Source organism: Salvelinus fontinalis, unplaced genomic scaffold, assembly GCF_029448725.1.
Source record: "Salvelinus fontinalis isolate EN_2023a unplaced genomic scaffold, ASM2944872v1 scaffold_0033, whole genome shotgun sequence".
NCBI classification, from domain to species: domain Eukaryota; kingdom Metazoa; phylum Chordata; class Actinopteri; order Salmoniformes; family Salmonidae; genus Salvelinus; species Salvelinus fontinalis.
In genome coordinates, this window is record NW_026600242.1 from 159,779 (window position 1) to 187,692 (window position 27,914).

General features: G+C 48.4%; 1 protein-coding gene across 8 annotated transcripts; it reads left to right on the forward strand.

The window, feature by feature from the left end:
* The first annotated feature begins 3 nt into the window (after window positions 1-3).
* On the forward strand, window positions 4-27,642 carry LOC129842331 (histone-lysine N-methyltransferase ASH1L-like). Of its 8 annotated transcripts, XM_055910837.1 has the most exons (13): window positions 4-647; window positions 1,760-1,790; window positions 7,587-8,288; window positions 9,623-13,952; window positions 19,700-20,009; window positions 20,319-20,492; window positions 20,603-20,694; window positions 23,668-23,741; window positions 23,833-23,878; window positions 24,118-24,304; window positions 24,415-24,578; window positions 25,234-25,328; window positions 25,518-27,642. In XM_055910837.1, the coding sequence occupies exons 3-13, from the start codon at window positions 7,722-7,724 to the stop codon at window positions 25,623-25,625; spliced, it is 6,147 nt and encodes a 2,048-aa protein (XP_055766812.1). In that variant the 5' UTR covers window positions 4-647; window positions 1,760-1,790; window positions 7,587-7,721; the 3' UTR covers window positions 25,626-27,642. The 8 variants fall into 8 exon arrangements, with proteins under 8 accessions (XP_055766812.1, XP_055766810.1, XP_055766816.1 ...); XM_055910835.1 differs by lacking the exon at window positions 1,760-1,790; XM_055910838.1 differs by lacking the exon at window positions 4-647 and having other exon boundaries at window positions 668-1,790; window positions 9,626-13,952.
* The last annotated feature ends 272 nt before the right edge of the window (window positions 27,643-27,914 follow it).

The window sequence follows — 27,914 nt, forward strand, 5'->3', positions numbered from 1 at the left end:
AAAAAAAAAATATATATATATATATATATATATACACAAAATAAATAGAGTCCACAGTTGGATAGCCGAATGGTGGGTGATGAGAATAGTTGGCCTAAAATAGATTTAAGTCAATGGACCTAGGACTTAGGCCTATAGGTTTCCAATGATTATGACAGGAGGGGAAAAAAAGTCTGTAAACATTCTCAGGATGATTCTATGCAAGATGGTCCCATAAATTTCAAAGTGGAGTATGCTGGAATGAAACCAAAAAATATATTGTTTTCGTTTGTAAACATAATTATAGCCTTAGGCCTAATATTAAACCACAATAATGCTCGATAGAGATAATTTTTTAATGAAATACAATTTCTAAACAATAACAAAAAAAGTAGGCTTTGGCTGTATAGGCTTACAGTCTACTGGATCTCCCATAGCGCACATTAATCACCCTTCTCTCCCTCCCTTCTCTCCCGCCTCTTGGAGCTCCTGAAAGAGTGTGCGATGTGTTGCTGTCAGCTTGTTTGAGACTGCTGTAACCTTCTACTCAGTGCTTCTACTACGGGCGCTTTCCACTCAGAAGCCCCCGTTTTGTGAATGGGCTTCAGTCCGCTCTGACTTCAACCGTGCCCGGCTAGCGCAAGGAACGAATTCAGATATGCAAACAGGTAACTGCTTGGGAAAGAAGGGCCAAGAGAAAGCAAGGCTTGATATGTCGTCGCCATTTTGTTAGTTTTTTTTATATCATTATGTATTTCTAAATAATTTAGGCTATTTTGTGAACGTAAGTTTTTAGCTACTTTTGAAAATAATTTAGATGCACATTGAACTATTGAGGTATTTTATTATTTCGGCCAACTGCACATATAGCTTCTGAATAGATTTTCTCATGAAAGTTGCCTTTGCTAAGAGATTGCTGGCGTATGTGCTCATCATTTATTACGAGAGAAGCTCGCAACGATGCAATCGAATAGAAAGCCTAGCTGTCAACAATGTTTTGGCACAGAATGACGCAGCCTCACGGGGGGCGTTCACCGTTCTCGAGCACAGTGCACGATCTGATCAGTCTGAAGGAAACAATGTAGCCTAACTTTCCCTTTTCCTGGCTGGCTGAGAAACAGTTACAAAATAAACAAAACAAAACTGGCCCGCGAGTGATACCCCACCTCCCCCATTTTTTATTACAAAATAAAACATAGGATTTTGTTTATGTAAAAAAAAAAAAAAAAAGAAGACTAAAACCACAAGGAATTCAGCTACACATTTGTTTAATTTAGGAAATGTGTTCCCAAGTATACCACAAATTAAAAAAGAGACATGTCTTTTGTATGTGATCATGTCTCAATGTAATCAAGGTATGAAATGATTGTTATTTTCACAATACAATTTATTAATGGAATTAGTTGTGGTGAATTTGCAGCATTATTATAATTATGTCCCGGCCCATAACCTTGGCACAGTGCACGGGCCCATAACCATCGACTCCGCGGCTGAATCTAGTTTCGCCTGCAGTACTGTAACTAGCTCTCCACCTAGCTGTCGAGACAAGTTACTACGGAGAATGTTACTGTAGTGTCTTCAACCGAGCGCTATGAAAACCGCGCGCAAATGTTGTTCTCTTCTGTATCCAGCCAGCCTATGCGTAGGGTTTCCTAGGAGGAGTAGGCCTAGCGACTTTAGTTATGTAACCAAACCAATATCTGAATACATCGCATGATTGTTGACGGTTGTCAGGAGGATAGGACAGTATCACCAAGCTCTCTTATCCTGTCTAATGTAGGCTAAACGCAGTTCTGGGACGCGCACGCTCGGTAAGTAGCACGAATATGTCTAATTTTGTAACATATCAAACCATCATGTTACGTTAGTTAGTAAGTATATGCTAGCGTGCTGTATCACAGCGTTGCAACAATGTTGCATCTATCATATAATTTATTATGGGGGTGTGGGACCAGGGTTGAATTTTCCCTGCACAGACTGTGATAATATTTATTAAGCCAATGTTGCTGACACAAGTATTATAAGGCAGACAGAGGACAGATGAGGGAGAGGAAAGGGGCATGGACTCATCACACAAAAAAAGACTATCATCATAGAGATTTGTGATAACTGACAGACATGTAATAGTTTAATGGTTAAATTCGTTGTGCAATTATATGTTTTATTGGCAGATGTTCTATGAAATAGGCTATATGAATGACAACAACAACAATGGCACGTGTCATGTCATCAGCTACTTTATGTGTGCACTGTGCGTAATGCCTACAAGCTACCATAGTTCACATGATGCATCGCCATTCGCAAAATAAACTAGTGCGTAATGACAGTGACACGGTGAACGCTGGTAGATCACACAAGTGAGTGCGGTACTGGACATCCCTTCTAGAGGTCGACCGATTATGATTTTTCAACTCTGCTACCGATTATTGGAGGATCAAAAAAACGATTATTGGAGGACCAAAAAAAGCCGATACCGATTAATCAGCCGATTTTTAAAAATGTATTTGTAATAATGACAATTACAACAATACTGAATGAACACTTATTTTAACTTAATATAATACATCAATAAAATCAATTCAATAGATACATTGGTAACGAACATGTTAAGACTCCTGGGGGGGGGGGTACTGATAATCTATTATTGAGAATATAATTGTATTTGATTCATCGTTTGTGTGTTTCTCCGAAAGGTTTGAACCAAGAGTTTGATATCAGACCATTTTTTACATTACTATATCACTTTGATTTATCTTGCCTTCCAGGTCTCCTACTTGGTCATTTTGGAAATATATATTATTTTCTGTAACTACTACATGTTCCCATCTCATTGATATCAGATGATTGGAGATGCACAAGTAGTTTCCACACCCACGATGTGTCATGTGCGTAATGGTCATGTGAGGTGAAATGTGCATATGTTGGGATGTGAACACTCAGTTTGTTTGTTTGACCTGACGAAGATCCGTTTCAGATGGAAACGTTGTCAATAAAGCGGTGAATTGGGAGCTTTAACAGTGTTCAGGCCTTCTTGTTCTTTACTAGTGTTCTTTATTAGCCCAGCACCTATGTTTTTAAGGATGTGCGTATGACCACAAACTTTTCTCTGTGTGTGTCTCATCAGAGTAGCGGTACCACTTAGTATACTGCAATACTATCCCAACCGATCACTATTATGTACACTACATGACCAAAAGTATTTGGACACCTGCTCGTCGAACATCTCATTCCAAAATCATAGGCATTAATATGGAGCTGCCCCCCCCCCTCCCCCCGCCCCCCCTTTGCTGCTATAACAGCCTCCACTCTTCTGGAAGGCTTTTCACTAGATATTGGAACATTGATGCGGGTACTTGCTTCCATTCAGCCACAAGAGCATTAATGAGGTTGAGCACTGATTTTGGGCGATTAGGACTTGCTCGCAGTCTGCGTTCCAATTCATCCCAAAGGTGTTCGATGGGGTTGAGGTCAGGGCTCTGTGTAGGCCAGTCAAAATCTTTCACACCGATCTCGACAAACCATTTCTGTATTGACACCACTTGTGTTTGTTTGCTCGGCTTGTGTTTGGCTGCTCGGCCAGGGAAACCCATTTAATGAAGCTCCTGACGAACAGTTATTGTGTTGACGTTGCTTTCAGAGGCAGTTTGGAACTCGGTAGTGAGCGTTGCAGCTGAGGACAGACGATTTTTATGTGCTACACACTTCAGCACTCGGGTCCCATTCTGTCAGCTTGTGTGGCCTACCACTTTGTGGCTGAGCCGTTGTTGCTCCTAGATGTTTCCACTTTACAATAACAGCACTTACAGTTGACCGGGGCAGCTCTAGCAGGGCAGAAATTTGATGAACTGACTTGATGGAAAAGTGGCATCCTATGATGGTGCCATGTTGAAAGTCACTGAGCTCTTCAGTAAGGCCATTCTACTGACAATGTTTGTCTGTGGAGATTGCATGGCTGTGTGCGCAATTTTATACACCTGTCAGCAATGGATGTGGCTGAAATAGCCGAATCCCCTCATTTGAAGGGGTGTCCACATACTTTTGTATATATAGCATATAATGGGATGCTCTGTCAGTAGTGTGTTGTCATAGAGATGCTAATGTACTAGTAGTTATGGCTGATAACAGTGACAGTCTGATGGAGATAGTTGGATATGAGAGGGCCATTACAATGATTTAACCCACTGCTTGTTGAGTGCTGAGGATCACAATGATAATAGTGTCAAGTCTATCCATCACTGACATCCGCAATAGCTGTAGACCCGCTGCTTAAAGGCAGACTGAGCGAAATGACTTTGCCACGAGCAGCACCGGAGATATTGAGATGAGCAAGATGCAAGACTTCACTCTCACTCAGTCACACACAGTATCTGCGCATGTGCAGGTGTTCGCGTCACGCTGTTCACAGCATGGTAGCCAGGGCATCAAAACAGAGAAGTTGAGCCAATGCTCAATTACAGTAGAACAGAAAATTTACCCACTATGCTGTTTACTTTCTGCATCTACGTCATATCGCTGAGTCTACTTTTAATGTTGAGATATCGTCGGTGGTTAGTTAGCACGACAAACACTTCCTTGGAACAGACAGACAGGCTGTTTATAGGACTGAGGGTCATAACATTAATATTTAGTCATAGTGAATAATACGATGAGCTTTTTTTCTGTTCTGTATGTATTGGCCACACCTCTTTCCTCAGTCTATCTACATGTAGGCTACGTGTGGGCCTGCTGTTGACTCATGGCACTTGTACTTGTGTTATCTAAACACATAATGTTGCCTATTCTATAATGCCATATTCTGAAAATTAAAGGTATTTCAACCTGTCACTCAATCTAGCCAACTTGACATTGTATTGACAAACAGGGCTATACTATATTGTACTGTAGTATACTGTCCTCTATCTCACCATGTCTTCATGACACTGTGACCTCCACAATATGTATTCTCTCTCTCTCTCTCTCTCTCTGTCTGTCTCTCGCTCTGTCTATCGCTCTCTCTCTCTCTTTCTCTCTCTGTGTCTATCTCTCTCTCTGTCTATCTGGGTCAGGCTACAGTAGTGGTCACTGTAGAGGTGACCAGTAGTCAGAGAGATACTGAGCTCTATATGATAACATGGTCTAACTGGAAGCCTCTTCAGAGGAGAAGGACAAGGCACTGTTGAGAGACAGATGAGTTGTTTCATAAGAGGCTCTCCATAGAGTAAAGAATGTACAACAGGGTGTGTTTTATTAGGAAATGAAGAGTATCTCAATGAGAGAGAGGAATGAGACAGAGGGGATGATAGGGAAAGAGTTATAGGAGATGGTGTTTGTTTTGGCGTGTATTGGTCAGCACATAGATTACAGAGCAAGTGTGTATGTGTGAGACAGAGAGAGACAGAGAGAGTAGAGTAAAGTATGGCTGTTCAGGGGAACGTTATTGTTGGGTGTGTTACTTGCCATAGCATCACATTAAAAGTCCATTTACAATGGGGTCAATGAAAAGCTTACTTGACTTAGAGGAAACCAGGGGAGGGGGAGGAATTCACACTCGTTTCCAAAAATACGTTTTGCCCGTTCCTACGGATTTGTGTTACACCACTACTGAGAGGGGAGGAGGGGAAAGTTCTGGAGGATGTGAATGGAAGGATTGAGGTTGATGAGGAGAAAAAGACTGAAGAGAAGAGGGGGAGGAAATCTGCTTTTCATTAACATGGATACGGTGCCTGGTGCTGGGTTGACCGTTTTACTGTGTGGTCTGTTCAGAGAGAGAGAGAGTTGACCGTTTTACTGTGTGGTCTGTTCAGAGAGAGAGAGAGTTGACCGTTTTACTGTGTGGTCTGTTCAGAGAGAGAGAGAGAGTTGACCGTTTTACTGTGTGGTCTGTTCAGAGAGAGAGAGAGAGTTGACCGTTTTACTGTGTGGTCTGTTGAGAGAGTTGACCGTTTTACTGTGTGGTCTGTTCAGAGAGAGAGAGAGTTGACCGTTTTACTGTGTGGTCTGTTCAGAGAGAGAGAGAGTTGACCGTTTTACTGTGTGGTCTGTTCAGAGAGAGAGAGGTTTGACCGTTTTACTGTGTGGTCTGTTCAGAGAGAGTTGACCGTTTTACTGTGTGGTCTGTTCAGAGAGAGTTGACCGTTTTACTGTGTGGTCTGTTCAGAGAGAGAGAGGGTTGACCGTTTTACTGTGTGGTCTGTTCAGAGAGAGTTGACCGTTTTACTGTGTGGTCTGTTCAGAGAGAGAGAGAGTTGACCGTTTTACTGTGTGGTCTGTTCAGAGAGAGAGAGAGTTGACCGTTTTACTGTGTGGTCTGTTCAGAGAGAGAGAGAGTTGACCGTTTTACTGTGTGGTCTGTTCAGAGAGAGAGAGAGTTGACCGTTTTACTGTGTGGTCTGTTCAGAGAGAGAGAGTTGACCGTTTTACTGTGCGGTCTGTTCAGAGAGAGAGAGAGTTGACCGTTTTACTGTGCGTCTGTTCAGAGAGAGAGAGAGTTGACCGTTTTACTGTGTGGTCTGTTCAGAGAGAGAGAGAGAGTTGACCGTTTTACTGTGTGGTCTGTTCAAAGAGAGAGAGAGTTGACCGTTTTACTGTGCGGTCTGTTCAGAGAGAGAGAGAGTTGACCGTTTTACTGTGTGGTCTGTTCAGAGAGAGAGAGAGTTGCAAAGGGTTGCTGACAGACATGAAACAGAGAAGGTTGGAGAGAAAAGAGAGAAAGGCAGAGTACAGTAGATGGGAGGGAGGGAGGGAGGGAGGGAGGGAGGGAGGGAAAGGTAGCAGGATTGTGGTGTGGAGAGAAGTAGAAGTTGGTATCGAGCATGAGCCCTTAGATCTGTGATCCCTTCACAAATGAAAGAAAGAAAGATGGAGGAAGGGAGGAATGATACCTTTTTAAAGAATTTGAAAAGAGTTTTCCAGTAAGTGCAGGCATTCTTGGAAAGGGCTGTTCTGCTGAGTATGATTGGTCCCCTGGGGTTCCGTTCAGTGAGGTCATCAGTGAGGTCATCATCTGAATCATCTCCTGAGTGACTTTACTGCCATCTGCTTCATACGACCGCACATACACACACACACACACACACACACACACACACACACACACACACACACACACACACACACACACACACACACACACACACACACACACACACACACACACACACACACACACACACACACACACACACACACACACACACACACACACATGCACACGCGGCTAGGGAAATTGTATTGCAGCATTTTCTTCAGGACTTTGGACGGAGAGAGCGGAGGAAAGAGAGGGAGCTGACTCCAGTTGTAGGGTTTAGTATAGTGTCGGGCTGCCAGGCTGGGTGATGCTGTGGTCAGCTGCAGTGGAGAACAGGACATAGCCTACTTGTAAGCTGACATTTAGCTGGTGTCTTTTGTCGTCTGTTGTAAGCATTATAGTAAGTGCCATAGAGGCAGTGTAGTTTCTGTGTTTTCACGTTCTTGTAAAGTACTTTACATTTGAATTGTCATTCGGTCGTTTTTCAGTAAAGCTGACAGAGACTTCTCCTGTTGTTGTTGTATTGCTGCTACTAATGTCTGATGTCAGTGAAATGTCCTCTTTCTCTGTCTGTTTCTCTCTTTCACTCCATCCTTCTCAGTTCAAGCCTGACTGACAGACAGAGAGGGACAGAGCGCTGGACAGTTGGGTCAGTTTGATATTTAATCTCTGGACATTACCTGTTCCCTTCCACCCTGGGTGCTGCACCCCCCACCCCTCCCCCCTCACATCTCTGATGGACCAGAGAGCGAAGGGGGGCCCATCTCTACCTCCACCATCCTCACCGCCTCTCCTCCCCACAGCCCCACCACAGCAGTACCCAGAGAAAGAGGTAGGCGGTGGGACGAGGAAGAGGATAGAGAAGGAAGGAGGTGGTGCAGTACTGGAGGTGCTCATTGAGGGGTGCTGTGGTGCTGCAGGGCAGAGACAGCTCCCATTCCCAGGCAGTGAGAGGAGCTGCACTGAAGGCAATGTGAGGCTGAGGATCGGAGTCCAAACGGCCAAACGCACCAAGAAACCCCCCAGGACCCTGGAGGGCTACGAGTGTAAACCCCCCATCAGGACGTACCAGAGGCCTGGGAGGGGGGCAGCAGGGAGGGGGAGTCAGGAGGGAGGGGGGAGTGGGCAGTGGAACAGCCCTCAGGAGGAGGGGGACGGAGAGCAGAACCAGGGGTCAGACCCCAGCACCACCCAGACCAGGAAGATACACTCCTCCTCGCCTCCGTCTTCATCATCATCATCATCAGCCCCTACAACCACCCCTCTCAGCCCAGCCAACCCTCAGACTGCACCAGCCAAACAGGTAAGAAGAGAACCACTACTACCTCACTGAATACCTGACTTGTTAACCGCTTAATACTCATTTATTACAGTGACTAGTACTTCAGTTCTGTTTTATACATCGGGTCCCCTACAAATCTCTCCAGTGTGAAGAACTATTCACATTTGACACAATTCTATATTATTACACATTTATCATTTATGTAGGCTTGTGCATGATATGCATTAGTGTTCAGTATGTGTGCTTCCTATTCATCCCCCAGCAGGCGTGTTATCCGGTCCAGAACACTCAGCGGTTCCTAATGCTTTCTAATAATAATAAGGTCAAGTGAGTGATTGTCTGGATAGAGAAACTTAAACAGCAGCAGTAGTTGTGCATTAGAATATAGAGAACAGGACTATTAATAGTCACACAGCACAGCAACTATTAGCAGCTGATCCAGACATTGGTCCATCAGCTCTTATGACAATCACCCACCCCAGAGAGTAGATTATTGCTTCAGCTGCAAACACACCAGTCAGGCTGCAACAACGCAGCTCCCAAATTACAGGACAAGCATGAAATGCCAAGCCTCCTCATCTCTATTCGTGGCCATTTATAGCTACCAATAGCACAGCTGCCTCTCTCTCTTTCTCGATCGCTCTCTAGTTCTCTCTCTACCCTATCTCTTTCTCTCTGTCTATTTTTACCTCCCCTATTTTCTCTACCTGCTCTCATTTTTCTTTCTCTCCACCTCTCTCTCTTTCTTGATCGCTCAATTTCTCCTCTTGCCGAGTCAACCTCATTTCAGTCTCCATCACCTCAGCTTCTCTCCTCCCATTTGTCCTAATTTCTCTCTTTTTCTCTCGCTCTCTCTTCTTCTCTCTCGCTCTCTCTTCTTCTCTCTCGCTCTCTCTCTTCCTCTCTTTCTGTTTCTTTCTCTATCTCTCTCTTTGTCATTGTGTCCTTTAGCTGTCTTCCAACAGGCTTGCACCAGCACCCCACCCTTACTGTTTCTCTCTCTTGTTTGCTCTCCTTTTCCCTCCCTCTTTCTCTTTCCTCTCTCTGTCCTCTCTCTGACCCACTAATGCTAATGAACTATGCAGCTCTGAAACACATTACATTACATACCTCTACTTCCTTGTCAACAAGGGCACAATGCTGTCAATTATTAGAAAATAGCAATTGTGTAATACATTAACAGAACTCTATCATAGGTCTAACCGGGATTCTTTTGGAGAAATATTTCATTAAAATATTTTTGATTATATTAAAATCTTTACCTGTAAATTACCTAGATCTTTTCTGATAGATGACATAATAAATGACCAATCTGATCTGATAACAATGTGTTTATAACCATGTTTTCATCCCAGCAGGTCCCTGTGAACCTGGGCTATAAGAAGTCAGACACCCTACCGGAGAAACCAAGGCACCCTGACCCACCGGATGCCCACAGCAAACTACTCTCACCTGCCCAAATGGACCAGGCAACCCCCTCTGACCCCACAGCTTCATCCCCCCATTCCCCCCCTCCCTCATCACCCCATTCCCCCTTGGTAAAGGACCCTAGCGGTGAGGCAGGTGTTAAGGGTGAGGGAGGTATGCTGAATGGGGGAGTACCTACAGTCACCTGCCATCCTACCAGACTCACAAAGGTCAAAGGTCACAAACAGAACTGTTCTTCCTCAGCCGCCCCCACTAACGTGAACTCAACAACAAGACCTCCAGCCTCCAGCCCCCATCAGGCTGACCTTGCAGCCCAGGACAGGACTACAGGCTTCAGCTGCCCTCCTACACCGCCCCCATCCACACCCCTACTTCCAGACCAGAGAGGAGCCCCAGTGGCTGATGGGAGACTGAGTCCTGCTGCCTCCCTCACCAGCCTGAGCAAGGGACCATTACTACCGTCCTCTGTGGGAAATGAGAGAGGGAAGGAGGAGAAAGCCAAGAAGAAGAAAGAGAGAGATGACAAAGCGAGGGGTGAGAAAGGGAAGGGTAAGAGAGGGGAGAAGGGGAGAGGGAAGGAGGACAGAGGGAGGAATGAGAAGATGGACAGAGATGAGAGAGGGAAGGAGGGAACTGGGATGGATGAGAGCGGGAGGGATATGACGGGGAAGGAGGAGAGAAATGGGGACGAGGACAAGGAAAGAGAGAAGCCCAGAGACTTGAGGACGAATAAATCGCCCTCTTCTACAAAGTGTCAGATGTTGTCTGATGTTCAGAGCAGGAAGACGGGTACACCCAGCCCAGACCTGACCAGCAGAACAGGGGAATCAGATGATACTGGTGCCCCCTCAAGACCGACTGTCTCTCCCTCCAACCCATCCACTGCCTCCTCTCCCCTCACCTCCCTCCCTCCTCCCTCTCTCTCTCTCCACTCTTCCTCTCCTCCTACCTCCCCCCGAGAGCAGGACAGCCGTCCGCTGAAGAAGCGTAAGACCCGACGGCCAAGCTGGACCAGGCTGGTGAACCGGGCACAGAGACTGGCAGAGAACCCAGATGGCCCCCAAGATGCCCCCTTAGTTGCCCCACAGACCCCCACTACACCCCAGACATCCCCCACTACCCCCCAGACACCCGCAACTACCAACTCACCCAACCTTCGGTCAGCTGAGTCATGCCTAGCCCCCTCCGTTCCCCCACACTCCAGTCCGTCCTCCCTCTCCCCCTCTACCTCCACTCCTGTGAGACCCAGACCAGCAGGGCGACCCCCATCCCCCACCCAGTCTCACATGTTGACCTCTGACCCTAGCCCTTCACCTGGACCTGACCGTCCCGTCTCTCAGGCCAGAAAAAGGGGTCGTTCCAAATCCCAAACCTCGAGCTTGGACGAACCCCAACCCAGACACTCCCCCAAACTTACCCGACCTGAGATGCTCCCTCATGGGCATGATGAGACTCCGGACCCCCATGTGCTCAACCCAGTGCTGGATCACAGTCCCACCCTCACCAATCCCTCTAGCCCCAACCCCACGCCCAGGAAACGAGGTCGCCCCAAACGGCTGCCCCCCTCCCCCCTCCTCCCCAAACAGACTCTCCAGGACCAGAACAGGGATACACTGACCCCCTCTGGAGGTGAGGAGGGGGGTAAAGACTTCCCCTCTGAAAAGGGGAACAGGAAGCTGAGGATGAGGAGCATCATCGGAGAGATGAAGAGGAGGAAGAAGAGGAGGCTACTCAGGGAAATGCTTTCTGGGTGTGGAGGGGGGAAGGAGGGGAGAGGAAGAGAGGGAGGTAGAGAGAGCTCTCGTGGGTGTGCAGGAGGGGTGTGTGGGTCGGCCACAGCACCCTCCCTGTCCTCCTCCTTTGGGGGTAAACTAGGTCCCCAGATCAACGTGAGTAAGAGGGGGAACATATACATGGGGAAGAGGAGAGGACGCAAACCCAAAGCTCCAGCTAACTCTAACCCTGCCTCTCAGTCCACACTGTTCACCAGTCTCTCTAGTCCCTCTCTCTTCTCCTCTCCCCAGCCCCAGCCCCATCCTCCCCTCTCTCACCCATTCCCCTCCCCATCTCTCACCCACTCCAGTGGAGCCCAGAGCCCTTACAGTGATGGAGGCTGCACAGAACCAGCTCCCTCCCTCTTCCTCCCCCACACCTTCTCCCTACCCTCACCCTCCTCCTCCTGCGCATCGCCACGTCCTCTCTCCTCCTTCTCCTCCTCCTCATCCCTCTCTCCCTCTCTAAAGAGGAGTTCTCCAGGTCAGGGACGACATCCCCTCTTCCACCATCCCTCCAGCAGACTCTCTTCTCCTCCTCTTCCTCACCCTCTTTACCCCCATCTGCCTGTCTTCCCCACACACCTGAAAGAGACCACACACTCACCTATCAGTAAATCACACAGCAAGGAGATGTTGCCTAGTGACAGTGTGATTGGAATGGACCACAACACTATCTCAGAGCGGGGGGAGAGGAGGGGCCGAGGGAGAGGGGGGGTAACCATGGGAATGACCTCAGATGTCACCAGGTCAGTGTTCCGGACAGGTTTAGGGGTCAACCTGAAGGGTCAGAGACAACCCTCGCCCTCCATGTTACTAGAACACCCCCCCCCTGTACCCTCACCCATCAGAGTGTCAGCCTCACCCCCCTCTCCCCCCTCTGCCTCCCCCAGACACACGCCTCCTTCTGACTTAGTGGAACCCAGAGACAGGCACAGGCGGAGGGGGTATGAATGTCCCTATACCTGCCCCCCCTGCCCCTGCCTAGGGCACAACCAGCGCTCCCACCTGGCCCTCTGTCCCTGCCCTGGGCACAACACACACAAGAGACAGAAACACAAACGCAAGAGGAAGTACCAGCACCTGCTCATGCATGCGCACGACCCAGACTTCCTCTCTGAACTGGACGATCTCATTGGGCAGTTCAGCAAGGTCCGCATCGGGCGCCACCGTGATTGGGCCAGAGCTGGATTGGGGCAGGATCTCGATGAGAGTGGGGGGAAAAGACGCCACTCTTCCTTATTGTCATCGCAAAATTTCCACTCAAACGTTTACAGAATCAACTTGAGTGGATACTACTCGCCTCACCCCCTGTCTTACCCCCCTCACCCCTCCCTCTCCCCGCTGCACCCCCACCCCTGCCACGGCCTGCTAAATGGCAGCAGAAAGCCAGAGCAGAGGTTGAGGTGTGGCTGTCCCACCAAGCCCTGTGAGTCCCTAGACCAGGGTGACTGTGGCCAGGGGAGGAGGTGTGCCTTACAGGGTATCACAGGGCACCTCCACCCCTCCTCTCTCAGTACCCCCCTGTCCTCCTCCACCACCTCTTCCACCACCCCCATGCCTCTGGGGTTTGGCTACTACAGAGGCTATCCTCTGACCATGGCCCATTACCCAAACCCACACCCCTCCTTTCCCCTGCCTCCCCCTCACCCCTACGCCCCCCACCACCCCCACCTCCAACCCCCTCACCTCCTCCTCAACCCAGCCAGGTTCCACAGGAGGAGGAGCAGGCAGCTGAGGGAGGCTGGGTTGGGTGGAGGTGGAGGTGAGGACGTGGGGGTTAGGGGTGAGGGAAAGAGGGCAGGGGTCCGTTCCTGTCCAGCAGGGTCCATCCCTGGTCGGTCCTGTGTCTATGGGGGGAGTGAACACAAGCTCAGACACAAACATCGTCACAGACAGCGTGATCATGACGGAAAGGAAGAAGAGGACGAGAGAGTTGCAGGGTCACAGCTAAGGTCAGAGTTCACCACAGGGTCAGGAGGAAGTAGAAAGACTGGAGGACAAGGGAGTGCTGGGTTGATGGAGTCTCCATGGCAACATAGGCACGGCAAATACCCCTCTTTCTTCTCTGCTTCTGCTAAACCAGCCTCTTCATCATCATCATCATCAGAGAGGCTCAAACACACACCCCTCACCTGTCTAGGCTCCTCTCACCTGTCCTCATTTGGGGAGGGCTGGGGGGTTCGGCAGAACCCCTGGCTGAGGACAGGGGGGCTGGGGGCTGGATTCAGACCCCCCGAACCCACCTGGGGCACTCTGACAGAAGGGCAGAGGACGGCCGCTGTGTGGGGGTCAGAGAGAGAGGCGGGGGAGAGACACACACCCTGTCACAGCACCTTCACCCCCCCGACACACACCAACCTCTTCACCTCCTCTGCCACCAGTGGGAGGGGCATGAGGAGCGGAAAAGACAATTGGAGACCAGGGAGTCAAGACGGGTCACTGAGGAGTGAGAAGCCATCACAGACAGAGAGGAGAGGCGCAGGTGAGACTGGGGAATGTTGTGTGTGAGTGTGTGTGTGTGTGTGTGAGTGAGAGAGGGAGGGAGAGAGAGAGAGAGAGAGAGAGAGAGAGAGAGAGAGAGAGAGAGAGAGAGAGAGAGAGAGAGAGAGAGAGAGAGAGAGAGAGAGAGAGAGAGAGAGAGAATACATATTGTGGAGGTCACAGTGACATGAAGACATGGTGAGATAGAGGACAGTATACTACAGTACAATATAGTATAGCCCTGTTTGTGAGATAGAGAGAGAGAGAGCATTATTGAAGCCAGGCACCCAGGCTAGACATACTACAGTGACAGCAGGTTTTCACATAGCAGAGACAGTTGGCCGCCTGCTGTACTGTTTGAGCCCTGGGCTATGAAGCTATGAGCAGAACACAGTCATTAGTTAACCGCCAGTCTAGTCTGTATGTATAGTCCTGTTCATGTGTCACTGTCTCAGCTGCTGCTTGTCTGCCTGCCTGCATGGCCAACATACTGTACACTGTCTGCCTGGCTGGCTGGCCAACATACTATACTGTACACTGCCTGGCTGGTCAACATACAATACTGTACACTGCCTGGCTGGCCAACAAACGGTACTGTACACTGCCTGGCTGGCCAGCATACGGTACTGTACACTGGCTGCCTGCCTGGCTGGGCAACATAATTTACTGTACACTGCCTGGCTGGCCAACATACGGTACTGTACACTGCCTGCCTGCCTGGCTGGGCAACATAATTTACTGTACACTGCCTGGCTGGCTGGTCAACATACTGTACTGTACACTGCCTGGCTGGCCAACATACTGTACTGTACACTGCCTGGCTGGCTGGCTGACCAACATAGTGTACTGTACACTGCCTGGCTGGCTGGCTGACCAACATACTGTACTGTACACTGCCTGGCCAACATACTGTACTGTACACTGCCTGGCTGGCTGGCTGACCAACATACTGTACTGTACACTGCCTGGCTGGCTGGCTGGCTGACCAACATACTGTACTGTACACTGCCTGGCTGGCTGGCTGACCAACATACTGTACTGTACACTGCCTGCCTGGCTGGCTGGCTGACCAACATACTGTACTCTACACTGCCTGGCTGGCTGGCTGGCCAACATACAGTACTGTACACTGCCTGGCTGGCCAACATACGGTACTGTACACTGCCTGGCTGGCTGGCTGACCAACATACAGTACTGTACACTGCCTGGCTGGCCAACATACGGTACTGTACACTGCCTGGCTGGCTAGCTGGCCAACATACAGTACTGTACACTGCCTGGCTGGCTGGCTGGCCAACATACAGTACTGTACACTGCCTGGCTTGCTGGCTGAACTACATACAGTACTGTACACTGTCTGGCTGGCTGGCTGGCCAACATACAGTATTGTACACTGCCTGCCTGGCTGGCTGGCCAACATACAGTACTGTACACTGCCTGCCTGGCTGGCTGGCCAACATACGGTACTGTACACTGCCTGGCTGGCTGGCTGGCCAACATACAGTACTGTACACTGCTTGCCTGGCTGGCTGGCCAACATACTGTACTGTACACTGCCTGGCTGGCTGGCCAACATACAGTACTGTACACTGCCTGGCTGGCTGGCTGGCCAACATACGGTACTGTACACTGCCTGGCTGGCTGGCTGGCCAACATACAGTACTGTACACTGCCTGGCTGGCTGGCTGGCCAACATACGGTACTGTACACTGCCTGGCTGGCTGGCTGGCCAACATACAGTACTGTACACTGCCTGGCTGGCTGGCTGGCCAACATACAGTACTGTACACTGCCTGGCTGGCTGGCTGGCTGGCCAACATACAGTACTGTACACTGCCTGCCTGGCTGGCTGGCCAACATACGGTACTGTACACTGCCTGGCTGGCTGGCTGGCCAACATACAGTACTGTACACTGCCTGGCTGGCTGGCTGGCCAACATACAGTACTGTACACTGCCTGGCTGGCTGGCTGGCCAACATACGGTACTGTACACTGCCTGCCTGCCTGGCTGGCCAACATACTGTACTGTACACTGCCTGCCTGCCTGGCTGGCCAACATACTGTACTGTACACTGCCTGGCTGGCTGGCCAACATACTGTACTGTACACTGCCTGCCTGGCTGGCTGGCCAACATACAGTACTGTACACTGCCTGGCTGGCTGGCTGGCCAACATACAGTACTGTACACTTCCTGGCTGGCTGGCTGGCTGGCTGGCTGGCCAACATACAGTACTGTACACTGCCTGGCTGGACAACATACTGTACTGTACACTGCCTGGCTGGCTGGCTGGCCAACATACGGTACTGTACACTGCCTGGCTGGCTGGCTGGCCAACATACGGTACTGTACACTGCCTGGCTGGCTGGCCAACATACTGTACTGTACACTGCCTGGCTGGCCAACATACTGTACTGTACACTGCCTGCCTGGCTGGCTGGCCAACATACGGTACTGTACACTGCCTGGCTGGCTGGCCAACATACGGTACTGTACACTGCCTGGCTGGCTGGCTGGCCAACATACGGTACTGTACACTGCCTGGCTGGCTGGCTGGCCAACATACTGTACTGTACACTGCCTGGCTGGCCAACATACAGTACTGTACACTGCCTGCCTGGCTGGCTGGCCAACATACGGTACTGTACACTGCCTGGCTGGCTGGCTGGCCAACATACAGTACTGTACACTGCCTGGCTGGCTGGCTGGCCAACATACAGTACTGTACACTGCCTGGCTGGCTGGCTGGCCAACATACGGTACTGTACACTGCCTGCCTGCCTGGCTGGCCAACATACTGTACTGTACACTGCCTGCCTGCCTGGCTGGCCAACATACTGTACTGTACACTGCCTGGCTGGCTGGCCAACATACTGTACTGTACACTGCCTGCCTGGCTGGCTGGCCAACATACAGTACTGTACACTGCCTGGCTGGCTGGCTGGCCAACATACAGTACTGTACACTTCCTGGCTGGCTGGCTGGCTGGCTGGCTGGCCAACATACAGTACTGTACACTGCCTGGCTGGCCAACATACTGTACTGTACACTGCCTGGCTGGCTGGCTGGCTGGCTGGCTGGCCAACATACAGTACTGTACACTGCCTGGCTGGCTGGCTGGCCAACATACAGTACTGTACACTGCCTGGCTGGCCAACATACGGTACTGTACACTGCCTGGCTGGCCAACATACGGTACTGTACACTGCCTGGCTGGCTGGCTGGCCAACATACGGTACTGTACACTGCCTGGCTGGCCAACATACGGTACTGTACACTGCCTGGCTGGCTGGCTGGCCAACATACAGTACTGTACACTGCCTGGCTGCCTGGCTGGCCAACATACAGTACTGTACACTGCCTGGCTGGCTGGCCAACATACAGTACTGTACACTGCCTGGCTGGCTGGCTGGCCAACATACAGTATTGTACACTGCCTGGCTGGCTGGCTGGCTGGCTGGCTGGCTGGCTGGCCAACATACAGTACTGTACACTGCCTGGCAGGCTGGCTGGCTGGCTGGCTGGCTGGCCAACATACAGTACTGTACACTGCCTGGCTGGCTGGCTGGCTAACATACAATAAGTGTAATACTATAAAGCTAGGTGTTATTTTAGATTCTGAACTCCATTTTGAATCACACATTAGGAATGTGACCAAAATAGCTTTTTACCACCTGAGGAACATTGCCAAGGTGCGGCCGTTTCTCTCTCAGGCTGATACAGAGAGACTCATCCATGCTTTTATTACAAACAGGCTTGACTACTGTAATGCTCTCCTGTCTGGTCTACCTAAGAAAGCCATTGGTCAACTGCAGAACATACAGAATGCTGCAGCACGGGGACTGACCAAGACCAGACTGAGAGAACATATTACACCGGTTTTAAGGTCTCTGCACTGTGAGTTTTAGAATTCATTTAAAGATTATTCTATTGGTTTTTAAAACAATCCACGATTGTACACCCCAATGCATGTCAATTAAGTTATGTACCCAGTAGATCCTCTGGCACTGGCCTTTATTAACTATCCCAAAGCCTAGGACCAAGAGTCATGGAGAGGCAGCCTTTAGTTATTATGCCCCCAGCCTCTGGAATAGCCTGCCAGAGAACCTGAGGGGGGCTGAAACTGTGGACATATTTAAAAGAGATCTTAAAACACACCTTTGCTTTTCCTTAAGGTGCTTTTTAGTCATTCAGGTTTTATTGTTATTCTTTAGTTTTTTATCCTTTTATGTTTGTGGTGTAGTAAATATTTTATTTTCAAATGTTTTATTTTTTATGTGAAGCACATTGCGTTGCATTCCATGTCTGAAATGTGCTGTGTAAATAAAGCTTCATTTAATTTGACTTACTGTACACTGCCTGGCTGGCTGGCCAACATTCTGTACAGTACACTGGCTGGCTGGCTGGCCACTGCCTGGCTGGCTGGCTGGCCAACATACTCTACAGTACACTGGCTGGCTGGCCACTGCCTGGCTGGCTGGCTGGCCAACATACTATACTGTACACTGCCTGGCCGGCTGGCTGGCCAACATACTGTACTGTACACTGCCTGGCTGGCTGGCCAACATATAATACTGTACACTGTCTGCCTGGCTGGCTAGCTGGCCAACATACTGTACTGTACACTGCCTGGCTGGCCAACATACTGTAATGTACACTGCCTGGCTGGCTGGCCAACATACTGTCCTGTACACTGGCTGGTTGGCTGGCCAACATACTGTCCTGTACACTGGCTGGTTGGCTGGCCAACATACTGTACTCTACACTGCCTGGCTGGCTTGAAAAACCCTAGAAGGAAAGGCTGCTCAGTCAGTGTTAATGTTGGGGAATTTTGGAAAGATGGGAAAAAAGGAGATACTTGAGGAGAAGTGATGGATAGATGGATGGCGGGGACTGATAGTGAGGGAGGGCAGAGGAAGGGAGGTAGAGAGTTGTTTTTGAGAGGGGAGGAGGGAGGATGGATTTGTTTGGCAGTCGCACATCATTTAACCAGACACATATGTGACTGAGCACACACACACGCACAGCCCACACACACATTCTAATGTATAATTTGTGTGTGTGGTGTTTGCGTGTGTGTGGGTGTTTGTGCGCGCACGTGTGTGTGTGTGTGTGTGTGTGTGTGTGTGTGTGTGTGTGTGTGTGTGTGTGTGTGTGTGTGTATACCAGAGGGGGCTTGTGGGAGGAGATATAGGTGGATGGGCTCTTTGTAATGCCTGGAATGGAATCAATAGAATGGTGCCAAACACATCAAATACAAGGAAAGATTGACTCTGTTCCAATGATTCTATTCCAGACACTACAATGAGCCCGTCCTCCTAAATCTCATTCCACCAGCCTCCTCTGGTGTGTGTGTGTGTGTGTGTGTGTGTGTGTGTGTGTGTGTGTGTGTGTGTGTGTGTGTGTGTGTGTGTGTGTGTGTGTGTGTGTGTGTGTGTGTGTGTGTGTGTGTGTGTGTGTGTGTGTGTGTGTGTGCTTGAATGCTTGTTGTGATTCCCAGAAGGGGAGTATATGATTTGAGGGGAATTCCAGGCAGCATTCCAATGTAAGTGTAGAGTCACCCCATGCCAGGGACGCACTGAGACAGACTGCTGCTGTTTCAGTTACTGATACATATACACCTCTCTCTCTCTTCCCCTCTCTTTATTTCCCAATCGTTCCCTTTCTCTTCCCTCTGTCTCCCACCTCTCTCTCATCTCTCTCTCTCGCTCCCTGTCCTCGCTCCAATGACTTCTCTCTGGACTCAAGACCCACACTATGACCTGAGCAGGAGGCAACTGAAGTGGCTGAGAACCGGTCAAAGTTTTGGGGCTAAGAGAGGGCCTGGAAGACCCAGGAAGAAACCTCTAGCCCCCCCTTTGGTCTACCCCTTCCTCTGTCCTACAAGCCAACCAAACCCTCCAACTGAGACAGACGTCCAGAACAGAGACAGAAACAGAGGGGGAGGAGATTCAGTACAAGAGGTGATTGAAGCTGTGATTCAGAGCCAGAGGAGGAGAAGACGGAAGAGGAGGCACATTGAGAAAGAGGAGGTCGAGCATCCATCCTGTCTCCAAAGGTAAACCGTCAGAACTCACCCTTATCCCAACTGACTCAGCGAGTGCCCTCGCAGATGGTCGCAAAGTTTAACGCAACAACATTTCACTCCCACAGCGATCAAAACGTTACTGAGAAAGTCTAGAAAATGCATGCTATTTTACATACCCTGCAACTAGCTGCTAGATGTGCACTGAAGACGTAATACCTCACACAGACAAAGTATATTAACACATGGTTGACAGCACTGTGTGCTAAGCCAGTGCCCTTTCTCTCTCTTTTTCTTTCTCTCTATCCTATCTCTCGCTCTCTCACTATTCCTTCCTCTTAGTTCTGGTGAAGGTGAGCCAGTCACCCACACCCCCTCCATATGCACAGGCCAATCAGAGCTAACCCAAACTCCATCCCTAACCTCGGCCAGCCAATCAGATAAGGGAGCTGACCAGCTGCCTAGGAAGAGGTTTCAGAGGGCGGGGCTCTACTCAGATGACTACAAAACTACAGAGTGAGTTATCATGCACCCGTTCATACAAACTAACTTCACATACTCTGAATTGATTTCACAAATGGTGTGTATTCTATTCATTTCATTGTGTAAATGTGTCTCTTCCCCAGTCCCTCCTCTCAGAACCAGCTGAACAGAGAGAGACTGGAATATACACCAGGAGAACAAGACTACAGCCTCCTGCCTGCTCCCATACATGTTGGTGAGGGAGTTGTATTCATTTTTAAAATGATTTCACCTTTATTTAACCAGGTAGGCCAGTTGAGAACAAGTTCTCATTTACAACTGCGACCTGGCCAAGATAAAGCAAAGCAGTGTGACACAGACAACAACACAGAGTTACACATGGAATAAACAAACATACAGTCAATAATACAATAGAAAAGTATATATACAATGTGTGCAAATGAAGTAAGGAGGTAAGGCAATAAATAGGCCATAGTAGTGAAGTAATTACAATTTAGCAAATTAACACTGGAGTGATAGATGTGCAGATGATGATGTGCAAGTAGAAATACTGGTGTGCAAAAAAAGTACATTAAAACAATATGAGGATGAGGTAGGTAGTTAGATGGGCTGTGTACAGCTGCAGCGATCGGTAAGCTGCTCAGATAGCTGATGTTTAAGTTAGTGAGGGAGATATAAGTCTCCAACTTCAGAGATTTTTGCAATTCGTTCCAGTCATTCGCAAATGAGAACTGGAAGGAAAAGTTGGCCAAAGGGGGTGTTGGCTTTGGGGATGACCAGTGAGATATACCTGCTGGAGCGCGTGCTACGGGTGGGTGTTGTTATCGTGACCAGTGAGGTGAGATAAGGCGGTGCTTTACCTAGCATAGACGTATAGATGACCTGGAGCCAGTGGGTCTGGCGACGAATATGTAGCGAGGGCCAGCGGACGAGAGCATACAGGTCGCAGTGGTGGGTGGTATATGGGGCTTTGGTGACAAAACGGATGGCACTGTGATTGACTGCATCCAGTTTGCTGAGTAGGGTATTGGAGGTTATTTTGTAAATGACATCGCCGAAGTCGAGGATCGGTAGGATAGTCAGTTTTACTAGGGTATGTTTGGCAGCGTGAGTGAAGGAGGCTTTGTTGCGAATTAGGAATCCGATTCTGGATTTAATTTCGGATTGGAGATGTTTAATATGAGTCTGTAAGGAGAGTTTACAGTCTAGCCAGACACCTAGGTATTTGTAGTTGTCCACATATTCTAAGTCAGAACTGTCCAGATTAGTGATGCTGATCGGGCGGACGGGTGCGGGCAGCGATCGGTTGAAGTGCATGCATTTAGTTTTTACTAGCGTTTAAGAGCAGTTGGAGGCCACGGAAGGAATGTTGTATGGCATTGAGGCTCGTTTGGGGGTTAGTTAACACAGTGTCCAAAGAAGGGCCAGATGTATACAGAATGGTGTCGTCTGCGTAGAGGTGGAGCAAGGAATCACCCGCAGCAAGAGCATCATCGTTAATATATACAGAGAAAAGAGTCGGCCCGAGAATTGAACCCTGTGGTACCCCCATAGAGACTGCCAGAGGTCCGGATAACAGGCCCTCCGATTTGACACAGTGAACTCTGTCTGAGAAGTAGTTGGTGAAACAGGCGAGGCAGTCATTTGTGAAACCAAGGCTGTTGAATCTGCCGATAAGAATGTGGTGATTGACAGAGTCGAAAGCCTTAGCCAGGTCGATGAATACAGCTGCACAGTACTGTTTTTTATCGATGGCGGTTATGATATCGTTTAGTAACTTGAGCGTGGCTGAGGTGCACCCATGACCAGCTCGGAAACCGGATTGCACAGCAGAGATGGTACGGTGGGATTCGAAATGGTCAGTGATCTGTTTGTTAACTTGGCTTTCGAAAACTTTTGAAAGGCAGGGCAGGATGGATATAGGTCTGTAACAGTTTGGGTCTAGGGTGTCACCCCCTTTGAAGAGGGGGATGACCGCGGCAGCTTTCCAATCTTTAGGAATCTCGGACGATACGAAAGACAGGTTGAACAGACTGCTAATAGGGGTTGCAACAATGGCGGCAGATCATTTTAGAAAGAGAGGGTCCAGATTGTCTATCCCAGGTGATTTATACGGGTCCAGGTTTTGCAGCTCTTTCAGAACATCTGCTATCTGGATTTGGATGAATGAGAAGCTGGGGAGGCTTGGGCAAGTAGCTGCAGGGCAAGTAGCTGCAGGGGGTGCGGAGCTGTTGGCCGGAGTTGGGGTAGCTAGGAGGAAAGCATGGCCAGCTTTAGAGAAATGCTTATTGAATTTATCGATTATCGAGGATTTGTCAGTGGTGACAGTGTTACCTAGCCTCAGTGCAGTGGGCAGCTGGGAGGAGGTGCTCTTATTCTCCATGGACTTTACAGTGTCCCAAAGCTTTTTGGAGTTAGAGCTACAGGATGCAAATTTCTGTTGCAAAAATCTAGCCTTTGCTTTCCTAACTGACTGCGTGTATTGGTTCCTGACTTCCCCGAAAAGTTGCATATCGCAGGGACTATTCGATGCTAGTGCAGTCCGCCACAGGATGTTTTTGTTCTGGTCAAGGGCAGCCAATTCTGGAGTGAATCAAGGGCTGTATCTGTTCTTAGTTCTACATTTTTTCAAAGGGGCATGCTTATTTAAGATGGTGAGGAAATTACTTTTAAAGAACGACCAGGCATCCTCTACTGACGGGAGGAGATCAATATCCTTCCAGGATACCCGGGTCAGGTCGATTATAAAGGCCTGCTCGCAGAAGTGTTTTAGGGAGCGTTTGACAGGGATGAGGGGTAGTCGTTTGACTGTGGACCCATATTGGATGCAGGCAATGAGGCAGTGATCGCTGAGATCCTAATTGAAAACAGCAGAGGTGTATTTGGAGGGCAAGTTGGTCAGGATAATATCTATGAGGGTGCCCATGTTTTCGGATTTAGAGTTGTTCCTGGTGGGTCCCTTGATAATTTGTGTGAGATTGAGGGCATCTAGCTTAGATTGTAGGACTGCCGGGGTGTTAAGCATATCCCAGGTTAGGTCACCTAACAGAACGAACTGTGTGTGTGTGTGTGTGTGTGTGTGTGTGTGTGTGTGTGTGTGTGTGTGTGTGTGTGTGTGTGTGTGTGTGTGTGTGTGTGTGTGTGTGTGTGTGTGAGAGAGAGAGATATTATGTGTGTCAGGTTTTTAACACCCCCCTTTCTCTCACAGGGAAGTACCTAAGAATGAGACGTATTGACTTTCAGTTGCCCTTTGACGTCATGTGGCTCTTCAGGCACAACCAGGTGTGTAACACACACACTATACACAATGCACAAACACACACACACAGAATAAACTCACTCACTTGAATGACCATGTCTCTGTGTGTTCCAGCTCCACAAAGAGCCAGATGTTCCTCTGACCAGAGAGATCTCATCCTGTGAGTACCCTAAAGTCACAGCTGGCTCCTGTATGTGCATGCGGTGCATACCATACACAACGTTTGTACGTTTGTACTGTAGTGTGTACATCAATACTTGACTTCAACATGACTTACCACCCTACTTGGTTGGGGGGGGGGGGACATCCCACTGTTGCAGTGACACGTTGAAAGTGTTCGGTCTGGGTGGAGGGGTCCATACCTCATTATCTCTCTTTCTGTCTTTGTTTTCCTCCCAGACCAACCAAAAGAGAAGAGCCTGTCCAGTCACCAGACAGGGGTGTCCCTCCCTCCCTCTCCCCAGGAGGAGTGTTCCAGTCACCAGACAGGGGTGTCCCTCCCTCCCTCTCCCCAGGAGAAGGGTTCCAGTCCCAGTAGGAAGCTGTTTCCCTACCTGGACATGGAACCTATGACCACCAGTGACGGGTAAAGACAGAAGACAACCTGCCATGTCAATACACATGGAGGTGCAGACTAGTAGTTCCTGTGCATTTCTCAAAATAATGATCTTATTTATCTATTTGTTTAATTGTCAGGGTGTTCGTCCTGAAGCACCACGTGTTCCTTTTGAGGAACTGGGAGAGGGTCAGAGACAGACAGATACGCCTGAGGAGGGGGAGAGAGGGGGAACGAGAGAAAGATGGAGGAGGAGCTCCCAGCTATGTAGCTACTGGGGACAACAACAGCCACATCATGTCAGGTCCATGAAGCAAGTGTGTGTGTTAGTTTAAGTTTTTGTAGGTGTGTGTGTGTGTGTGTGTGTGTGTGTGTGTGTGTGTGTGTGTGTGTGTGTGTGTGTGTGTGTGTGTGTGTGTGTGTGTGTGTGTGTGTGTGTGTGTGTGTGTGCTCGCACGCCTGTGTGTGTGCGCCTGTGTGTCAGTGTGTTTTATTTTAAATGTGTTCATTGTCTTTCAGTAGTATTGTACTGAGTGTATGTTTATATGGACATAGATGTGTGTGTGTTCATCTCAGTGCTCAGTTTAGCTCTCTGTTTTACAGTATTTATTGAGCCATATCATATTCAGCATTACACACACAGCAGTTTTCCAACCACAGAATAAGTGCTTTCCCATTTCTGTCATGTCTTCGCTGCCGTCCAAGAACATCCAGCTAGGTTCAGCTTTCCCCATAAACTATCAACCAAAATGTATTTCCAGCAAACAGTCTCCAGCAAAGAACAGACACTCATAAGGGAATTTTAAGGACATCTACTGTGTGTATATATATATATATATATATATATGTATATATATACACACACACACACACACACACACACACACACACACACACACACACACACACACACACAAAATACCATCCATGGGCACTAAGGTTCTTTCCCCTCCCTCTAGGTCGACAAATGGCGGGGAAGAAGAAGGTTGTGGTGACTAGTGAGTCCCTTCGTGATCCCCAGTGCCCCCATAACCCCCTCAGCACCACGCCCCATGTGAGTGCTCTCCTCTGAGTGCTCTCCTGAGTGCTCTCCTCTGAGTACTCTACTCTGTACTGTAACTGTAAAGATATTCACTCATTAGTGTCTCCCATGAGGGCTGTCTTGAAGTATTCATATGGAGTTCTTTGTCTGTGTCACTAATTGTTATAACTACCTCCTGATGTCGCATCTACCCCACCACAGCTCACTGAGAACAGACAAGAGGAGAAGAAGCAGGTGGAGGAGGAGCGCTGGAGGGAGGTCCGGAAGGAGCGACTGAACAACATACTCTTGAAGCTGCGGCAGACATGATTGGTGGGAGAGGACAAGGAAGGAAGGAGGGGGGAAATCTCAGCTCAGTCTCTCTTCTTCTTCCAAGTAGCTCAGTCCAGCTAACTTTGCACTAGTATTGGGGGGGAAAAGCTTCCCTGAAATGATTTGTTATAAAGATGATTTTTGGCTTTGTTTCTGAGAGGAATGAGGGTGTTGTTGTTTACTGTACCATTGAGAATGATTGACAGACGGTCAGCAGACCAGTGACAGTCTGATTTAATAGTCAGAGAGGGCGGAAGGGATGGATGGAGACCATAGAGTCTTAAGGCTGGATTCAATTCGTATTGTGGAAGATCCGCGTTATAGCTCGATTTAAATGTAAAGGAAATGTTCCCGTGTTCTCGCTGACTACATTCACGGTAAACGCTGCATGTCGGCTCAATCTGAAATTACCATGACAATATCATTTTTTACAATTTTACCCCCTTTTTTGTGATATCCAATTGCGATCCAATTACGATCTTGTCTCATCGCTGTAACTACCCAATGGGCTCGGACATGTGAAGGTCGAGTCATGCATCCTCCAAAGCGTGACCCAAGCCGCGCTTCTTAACACCTGCTTGCTTAACCCGGAATGTGTCGGAGGAAACACCGGCCAACAGACGACTGTCAGCTTGCAGGTGCCTGGCCTGCCACAAGGAGTCGCTAGAGGGCGATGAGCCAAGTAAAGGCCCCCCCGGGCCAAACCTTCCACTAACCCGGACAACCTTGGGCCAATTGTGCGCCGCCCTATGGGACTCCCGGGATCGAACCCCAGGCTGTAGTGACACCGCAACACTGCGATACAGTGCCATAGACCACTGCCATAGACCGCTGCACCCCTTGGGAGGCCTACCTCTACATTTTTATGCAGATCTTCTGCGAAACTTCCGCGATACACAGCCCTTCGGGTTTGATTCAATCCTTGACGCTGAAGTTCGGCGCTATAGCGTGATTCAGGTGTAAAAGTAATTTTAAATTGAGCCGACATATGCAGTTTTTACCGTGAATTCAGTCTCCGCTAACGCGGGAACATTGCCTTTAATGTTCTCTTCAGCTCTACGTATTGAATCGAGCCTTTAATGTAGAAGTGCCATGTTGTAAATAAACTGACGCCTGAGTGAGTTCAATCTCTAAAAGCAATACGTCCTGTAAGGATTTCAGTACAATAACTTTAATATCACTACCAGTACCAGCTAGAGACCCTTCTATATATCAAACCAAGTAGTTTTTATTGCCTTAGTGAATATGATCATTTCAAGATCGTTATATTGTACCAATGATAATGCAGTAACATTGACCTAAGTAATGTAATGAATCAATTTCATAATTGATTATTATCTAAGCGTTAAAGTTAATAGTTAAAGGCCTTCATTTTGCTACAAAGTATTAAATATTGCTATGATTGTATATGACTTTCTTTTCTTCACCTGTTTACTTTTTCTGACTGATGGAATGTTCTCTTTTTATTTGGTCAGACAATCAGGAAAATGTATTGAATCTGAGATTTGTAACCGTTCATTTGTACAGTTCTCTTTGGTGCAGTTTCTAGTTTGACTTTGAACACTAAGTTGAATGTTTTATAGTTGACCTGTGTATTTGCTTCACTCACTGTTGCCAATGGGTGATTAGGAATATTATAGCATTCATCAATATAGTGAAGGGTTATTTATGTAGTTTGCATGAAATGTAACTTTGGGCTGGATTCAATCCGTATCGCGGAAGATTGCATTAAAGTGTAAAGGTCATTTCCGATCAAGCCGACATATGCAGTGTTTATCTTGAATGCAGTCTCCACGAACGCGGGAACATTGCCTTTAAATTTAAATGGAGCTATAACGCCGATCTCCCGCGATACTTCTGCGATGCGGTGAGAATCCAGCCCTTTGTTGTACCATTTAAATTGCTGCTTATAACCTGTCTTTGGAGAAAATACCACAGAGTTCATCTGACAGAATGTAATTTCAAACATTGACCTTATTATCAATAACAATAAAATGGCGTTTTTGTTTACAAAGCATTGTGGACTTGTTATATTCTAAACCACTTAACCCTTCATACTATCACAGGCCCTTGAATATCGCTGCTCCTCCATCCTTATGAAGACGCTGCATAACTGGTGGGATATTCATTACACGTAATGGAGCGACTGCTAAATAACCAAAATGTAAATGTGTGATATACAGCGCCATCTGTTAGTGTAAAGCTGAATGACTCCAATGGCCAGGTGATACAGCGTTTTCCTCCATCACGACCCTCATCTGAGGACGTGACCTCAAGAGGACAGAC

Bases quoted from the DNA above. Each gene is read 5' to 3' on its own strand.
- LOC129842331 (XM_055910837.1), top strand. From the start codon at position 7,722: ATGGACCAGAGAGCGAAGGGGGGCCCATCTCTACCTCCACCATCCTCA. The intron at 20,695-23,667 runs GTGAGGGAGTTG...TTTCTCTCACAG, and splicing joins GCCTGCTCCCATACATGTTG to GGAAGTACCTAAGAATGAGA. The intron at 23,742-23,832 runs GTGTGTAACACA...TGTGTGTTCCAG, and splicing joins GGCTCTTCAGGCACAACCAG to CTCCACAAAGAGCCAGATGT.